At 61.7% G+C, this 7,467-nt stretch overlaps 1 protein-coding gene across 1 annotated transcript in view; it reads right to left on the bottom strand.

Moving 5' to 3' along the window:
• Positions 1 to 4,477: 4,477 nt before the first annotated feature.
• LOC116464335 (zinc finger protein ZFPM1-like) overlaps positions 4,478 to 7,467 on the bottom strand; it is a gene marked incomplete at its 5' end in the record, with an annotated part of 15,176 nt that continues 12,186 nt past the window's right edge. The window contains one exon of the mRNA XM_032147593.2: positions 4,478 to 4,770. Within this exon, the coding sequence (XP_032003484.2) occupies positions 4,478 to 4,770 (293 nt within the window). The remainder of the gene's footprint in view (positions 4,771 to 7,467) is intronic.

The raw sequence follows: 7,467 nt of genomic DNA, 5'->3' as shown, positions 1-7,467 counted from the left end.
GCAGCAAGAACCAGCAGATGGCGAGGAAGGCGATCCCTAGCTGCCTCATTGTTCTTGGCATAACACAGTCCCACCAGCACCATGACAGTTTACAAATACCATGGCAACGGCCTGGAAGTTACCTGCTTTACGTGGCAACGACGGGGAAGTTATTGCCCCTTGCCTAGAAAGTCCTAAGTAACAGCCAGGAGCGGTGGCCCATGCCTGTAATCCCAGCACTGTGGGAGGCTGAGGCAGGTGATCACCTGAGGTCAGGAGTTCGAGACCAGCCTGACCAATATGGTGAAACCCTGTCTCTACTTAAAATACAAAAATTAGCCGGGTGTGGTGGCAGGCGCCTGTAATCCCAGCTACTTGGGAGGCTGAGGCAGGAGAATCACTTGAACCAGGGAGGTGGAGGTTGCAGTGAGCCAAGATCACGCCACTGCACTACAGCCTGGGAGACAGAGGAAGACCCTGTCTCAAACAAAACAAAACAAACAAAAAGAAAGTCCTAAGTAACCTGCTCCTCAATTTGCATTAACCCACCCTTTAATTTGCATGCAATTGAAAGTGGGTTTAAGTGGTTATAAATACAGTTGCCAAGAGCACTGTGGACTCTGGGTGCACTGCCAGAGAGTTAGCCTTGCTCTGCAAGGAGTAAAATTGTTCAGTAATAGACTGCTGCCGTCTAACACCCCAGCCTGCCCTTGAATTCTTTCCTGGCTAAGCCTCAATTGCGCGGCCCACCTGTCCTGCATCAGGAAGAGAATCAAGGCCATGTGCTGCCGGTTCACGGCAATAACCAGGCGTGTGGGGCTTGGGTCTCTGGCTCAGGCACCACACCTGCCTGGCTCTGCCTCAGGCTGGTGGCATATGCCCTTGGAAGCACGAGACCTTTTTTGAGCCATCAGCGGCCTCCTGTGGGGATCTGGGTTGTGCAGGAGGGGCCCAGAATTTCAGACTGGAGTTAGGGTGTGTGCCAGGCCTGCTCCAGCTTCTCCCGGCTGCTTGGGGTGTGGGGTTCAACATGGAGGACTCAGATTGGCCAGGACACCAAGGCCCTCTTCACCCTTCCCTGCCCCTTTCAGCCCCCTGCCTGCACATGCCACACTCCCCTAGGCATTCCTTCAGCTTCAGCCCGTGCCCTGCGTTCGAGGGTGGGGCTACTGCCCTCGCCACCCTGTTCACCAGGAGCGTCAGAGAAGGGGAGGGCCAAGTATACACTCTACGCAGGGCAGGACATGGCCCCTGGGCAGAGGATCTGGGTCCAGCTCTCTCCCTGCCCCGCCCCTGCCTCAGTTGATGAAGGCCTGGTGAGCAGGGCTGTGTCTGCTCCTGCTGGTGAGCTAGTGAGGTCGGCGCCCACAGTCTGGGCACCTGCTGTGTGTGCAGTTCTCACAGCTGCCAGAGAGCAATCGGCTGGGAGCTGGTTAAATGCAGATTCCCAGGCCCTGGCTGGCAGGGAGGGAAGCAGCCAGAGAGAAGCTGCTGCAGGTCTGTGGGCAGCGCTGGGGAGGCCTGGGGCTCTGATGGGACAGCCAGATGGGGAGGCCGCGCTGGCGTGAAGGCCACTGTGTGCAAGGCAGGGTTCGGGCTGTGTGTTTCCCTTGCATCTTGGTGGTCACTCCTGTGACCCCGGGCAAGTCACCGTGCCTGGGAGCCCCCTGCTCCCTGCCGAAGGACAGCATCAGAGGATGTGCCTCCAGGGTCTTGTTGGAAGCAGCCTGGAACAGCCCTGCGAGGTTGGGATTCTGCCGGGTTCGCCACTCTCCCCAGGTCCGGGCCACCTGGCCGTCTGGTGGCCAAGCTCCTCCCGGGTGGCCGGTCACCTCCCCTGCTCCTTCCCTCGCCATGGAAATGGATGCGTTTCCGAACAGCTGTGAGACCTCCTGCTCTGCGCATCCCTCCTCCGTGCGTCCCGCCCTAACCCTAACCCCTGCCGCGAGCTCCCGACCCTCCCTGTCCCTGCCTGGCTCACCTCTGAGACACTCCCAGCCCGAGGTCCCGAGGCGAGTTCTGTCCCCAGCGGCATAGTTTGCTCTTCTCTTCACCTCTCCCTGGCGCCTCCAAGGAGGAGGGGGTTGGGTGTTGCGGGGGTGGGGCTGCCTCCTCCCGCCCTTCCTCCCTCCCCCTCTGCAAGGCCCCGGCAGATGCCGGGCAGGCCAGAGCGCAACAGCATTGATGCCTCCTGGCGCCCTGAGGCTCTGCCTGAGACTCCAAAGCTGGGCTCTCCCGAGGGGTCGGCTTGGGGAAGAACAGGTGGGGACCAGTTTTCAGAGCAGACCCAGCCGATGGTTGCCAGCTCACGCAGCCCCCCAGCCACAGATGATGTCCTGCTCTGCATGCTGGTGTCCTGGTGTGGGCGACAGGGCCGGCAGCGGGGCCCCTCTCCACTCCCACCCTTCCTCAGGCGGGCTGGGGTGGGCTTCTGCTAGGCCTGAGCTTTCTGTAAGCCAGGGCCTGGCTGGGAGCCAGAGCCCAGCAGTACGGCTGGTGGTGGAGAACCGAGTGCTGGAAGCCAGCAGAGGGATGTGCCCCGGCCCAGCTGTGCCTGCCAGGTGCCTGGGCAGGAGGCGTGTCCCGACGGAACCTTGGTGCCCTCGTGCACAGTCAGGGTACCCAGCCCATGGTGCGGCTGAGAGGACAGACCCTGTGCCTGGCGGAGGAAGGGGCCTCAGGAGGGCGAGGCTGCCCTGCATCATCTCGTGGATGTTGTGTCCCAAGTGGCGTGAGGGACTCCGGCAGGCTGGGCTGACCCTGCCTAGGGGGTGTCAGCCTGCACGCGGCTTTAAGCTGTAGGCAGCTCAGGTAGAAGGGAGCAGGTGCCCTCCCGGAAGAAGGAGGGTGGAGGCAGGAGGCCCATGCTGTGCAGGGCAGGGGAGGGGTACAGCCTGGCTGGGTGGCCCTCAGGGGGGACGTTTAAGCCGGGCGGGGGGGGAGGGGGGGAGGGGGGGGGGGGGGGGGGGGTGGGGAGGGGGGAGTGGGGAGGGAGCAGCTTGGAATGCAAGGGTCCGAGATCCGAGAAGCTCAGGTCACACATGGGACTCAGTGGACAGTGCGATTGGAAAGTGTGCTGTGACGGTGGCTGTGTGCCATGAGTGGACAGTGTGGCTGGAAAGTGGGCTGTGACAGTGGGACTGACTGCTGGGCATGGGGAGGGGCTGGCTGTGGTCCACACACACCCTTGTGACTTCAACGTATGCAGGCCCCTCCTCTGTGCCGGCCACTTGCCGGTGCCTGGGAGGCAGAGGTCCAGCAGGCGCAGCCCCAGCTTTCACAGAACACAGGCCAGTAGGCAACAGGCAAGAGGACAGAGATGCAGAGTGACCATTCCTATGCGGGAGCGAGCTGGGGACAGAGATGCAGAGTGACCATTCCTATGCGGGAGCGAGCTGGGGACAGAGGTGCAGAGTGACCGTTCCTACGCGGGAAGTGAGCCAGGGACAGGTCTGAGGGGCACCTAAGCTGAGAGCTGGATGACAAGGACAGCCTCGGAGGAGCAGAGAGGGCGTGAGGAGCCACTGCCTGGAGCAGCCAGCTGCAGCAGGGGGTCCATGGGGCGGTGGGCTGAGTAGGGCGAGGGGCTGCTGTCGGGAGAGGCCGCCGTTGGGAGGCTCCGCTCCTCTGTGCTGAGGCAGAGAAGAGGGACTTCTGACCTCTGAAGGATGGGGCCAGTAACAGAAGAGGTTTTACACACGAAGCACAGGCACCTGGGGCGGGGCTGGGCCTCAGAGCAGGGTGCGCCTGGGAGAGGGGAGCGGTGGCAGCTGTGTGAGGAGTGGACCCTCGAGATTTAGAAGCGGCTGTTCAGAGAGACTCAAGCGTGAAATCCCAGGCCTGGGAGTCGGCGATGGTGGATGGGTTTGGGAAGTGGTGGGTTTTGGACAAATCAAGCATTGCTTTGACAATGAAGGGTGAATAGGCAAGGCTGGTGCTCTCCAGCTTGAGGGGCAGGGGGCCAGTGAGGGTGCCTGTGCAGGTGAGGGGAGGAGACAGGTGGGCTGGTGGGGGGACAGGTGGGCTGGCGGGGGGACAGGTGGGCTTGGGGTGATGCTGTGCAGGTGAGGGGAGGAGACAGTGAGCCATGGGGTGCTTGCACTGGTGTGGAGAGACAGGTGGGCTGAGGGGACACCTGCGCAGGTGTGGGGAGATAGGTGGGCTTGAGGGGGGAGCACCTGCACAGGTGTGGGCAGAAGTTACAGGTGTGTGGGGTTACAATCACTCATGGTACATCAAGGGCCTGGAGGGACACTGGGGCTGTAGGTCTGCAGGTCTGGGGCTCAGAGGAGGCATGGCTGGACTACAGAATTAGTGGAGAGACGACCATGAGCCCACCCCAGGAGTGTGGAGGGAGAAGTTCAAGGGGAGACCAGGGCAGACTCAGAGCCTTGAACCTGGCTCAGCAGATAACCAGCTGGGGGGGCGAGGGGGTGTCTGCCAGCAGGGCTGGCAGCTTCCTGGGGAGAGGCGGGAGAAGGCCCGGGCCATCACCCAGTCAGCGGCTGCAGGGGGAGGCATAGGGTAGAGGCCCAGGCAGGGGTCTGGTGGGGGGAGACTGGGGTGATGGCTTGAGGGAGTAGGGGTGACTGATGGCATCTGCCAGGTGTGGGGGCCCCAGGGTCAGCGCAGAAGACACGCGCCAGAGGCGAATCCTGGGTGCAATGGGGACGGGCTCTGGCCACACGCGAATGACCTGGGACAGGCGATGGCAGCAGTACCCAGCCCTGCATGGTGGGGGCAGTGGGGGGTTATGCAAGCCGGGACAGGCGATGGCAGCAGTACCCAGCCCTGCATGGTGGAGGCAGTGGGGGGTTATGCAAGCCAGGACAGGCACGCAGCCCTTCATGAGGCTCAGTATGCTGCCCTAAGCTTTGAGTCCGGGCCATGGTGGGGCACTCTGGGGTGACTTCAGGTGTGGGTCTCAGTCACAGGGTCCTTGCTTTCCAGTCCGGGCCATGGCGGGGCCCTCTGGGGTGACATCAGGTCTGGGTCCCGGTCACAGGGTCCTTGCTGCCTCTGAGATGAGCTCCCAGAAAGGGCTGCCAGGCCCAGGAACTTCCACTCCTGTGGCACAGGTGTGGACACTGAGGCACGTCTGGTGCATGGCGGGTTTGTGTGGCACTGCTGGGCTGTCTTCCAGATTCTCCTCTGTGTCTTCCATTCCAGGGCCTCGCTTGGTCAGGTTTGGGGTGGGGCTTAAAGCAGGTGAGGACACTGGAGTTGTTTTTTACCCCCTTTGAGCACCTGTCGCTCACCAGAGACTGTATTCTTAGTTTCTGGGCACCCTTAAAAAGTTTACTGTTAAATATACACACGTGACAACCCCCCACCGCGGTTTCTATTTCTTAGAACATCTTGTTCCCTCCGCCTGCACCTGGGGAGGACTTGGGGGCAGAGCCTCCTGAACCCTCCGTGCAAATTCATGCAGAACAATGCAAATGACGAGCAGGCTGAGGGGTCCGTGCCTCCCGTCCCCGCTATCACCTGGCCTTCAACAAAAGGGGTGTGTGTGAGGAAAAGGCTGCTTGCCTCCCCTGGAGCTCAGGCCCCTGACGGGGTGGCAGCGCTGTCTGTCCAGCGGCCCTGGCCGCAGGCCCCATCTGGCCAGACCCTAGTGGGCAGGTGGACAAAGACATCAGAGACCACTGAAAGCGTTGCAGACCCAGGTCCACGAGCTGCGGGCAGGAGAGCGAGCCCTGGACCGGCCGGGAAGTGCCTCAGGCGTCTGAAGGAAGACGCCGCTGCCTTGTTTGCTTGCACTCACCAGGGCTGCTGGGCAATGTTGAAAAAAATGCAGCTAGTTCAAGTGGAGTAGGAAATGGGCTGGGAGTGGTGGCTCGCGCCTGTCATCCTAATGCTTTCGGAGGCTGAGGCTGGAGGAGCACTGGAGGTCAGGAGTTTGAGACCATCTTGGGCAACACAGCAAGACCTTGTCTCTATAAAAATGTTTTAAAAGTTAGCCAGGTGTGGTGGGTCAAGCCTGTAGTCCCAGCTACTTGGGAGGCTGAAGCAGGAAGATGGTTTCAGCCCAGGAGTTTGAGGCTGCAGTGACTTATGATCGTGCCACTGAACTCCAGCCTGGGGAACAGAGCAAGACCTTAGCTCTAAAAAAACAGGGTTGCCCAGCCTGGGCAACATAGGGAGACACCATTTCTACAAAAAATACAAAAACTAGCTGGGGATGGTGGTGTACACCTGTAGCCCCAGCTACTCAGGAGACTGAGGTGGGAGGATCACTTGAGCCCACGGGGTCAAGGCTGCAGTGAGCCATGAGTATGCCAGGGCACTCCAGCCTGGGCAAGAGAGTGAGACCCCCCCTCCAAAAATAAAAAATTAAGTGACGTTGGGAACGGAAGAATGTTTTTGTTCTCCAGTGAGACAGCACGCTGGAGGCTGCCCACACCCGGCAGCTGCAAACGGCAAGGTGACACCGTGGCTGACCGTGGCCAGCCCATACAGCCCAGCAGGGGAGGGAAGACAGAGTGGGGCGCCCTGGCCCTTGCACTGACTCAGCCACCACAGGTGACTCCACCACACAGCTGTCCTCAGCCCTGGCTCTGAGGGAGAGGTACACCCACCAGTGAGTATCAGGACCCCCTCGAGGCCAGGGAATGCTTTGGCCTTGGTCTCCCTCTCCTGTCCACCTACTCCCCTGCTCTTCCCCCAGCCTTGGCGAGCACAGGGCTTCATCCTCCCCAGGGCGCCCCCACCCCTGCCCTCCCTGGTGGTGACTGGATGGGGGACATCGGATCCCCAGGACCATGCAGGGTTGGGGGATGGCCAGCCAGGTCAGTGCCCTTCCCTTCCGTGTCTGGTGGCAAACTAGGCCGTGGAGAGGGTCAGCAGTGTGGAGCCTGCTCTCCCTAGGCGGGTACGGACAGGGTGGAGTGGGCCCAGAGCGGCTGGCCCTGCAGTGGTTCAGTGCGTGCTGTGGCCTCCGACCTGAGGCTCGGTCTAGCTCTTAGCACCACCAGCGGTGTGACTCCAGCAGGGGCCCAGCCACTCTGGGCCACAGTGGCCTGCGTACACACCAGGGGTGGAGGTGACACTGGCTGCATATACCTGCTGGCTCAGAGAACTAGGCTGGTCCACCACCATGCTCATCAAACTGAACTTCTTTATTAAGTGCCAAGGGTCCAGGCGGGCGCTGCCCCCTGCGGCCCCCTCCGCCAAGACCTGTGCGTGGCGGGGTTCCCAGGAGCGAGAGTCCGTGCGGCCTAGGGGCGGCCCCCTTCCCGCATCGCAGGGGGGCGTGCAAAGCGTCTGCGGCTGTAGTGTGGGCGCTCACTTCACGTGCTCGGCGGCATGCGAGGAGCAGTAATACTTCTTGTGGGCGATGAAGGTGGACAGGCTGCTGAACTTGATGTTGCAAAGACGGCAGTACCGGTGGTTGCCGTTGGGCAGGGGCGCCGGCGTGCCCTTGCTGGGGGTCTGGACGCCCTTGTCCGAGTAGGAGGGGGGCGCCGGCGGGGGCGGCACGGCCTC

The sequence above is a fragment of the Hylobates moloch genome, unplaced genomic scaffold (assembly GCF_009828535.3).
Source record: "Hylobates moloch isolate HMO894 unplaced genomic scaffold, HMol_V3 SCAFFOLD_432, whole genome shotgun sequence".
NCBI classification, from domain to species: Eukaryota; Metazoa; Chordata; class Mammalia; order Primates; family Hylobatidae; genus Hylobates; species Hylobates moloch.
Note: the sequence above shows the minus strand (reverse complement) of the source record. Positions and strands in the feature narration are given on the sequence as shown.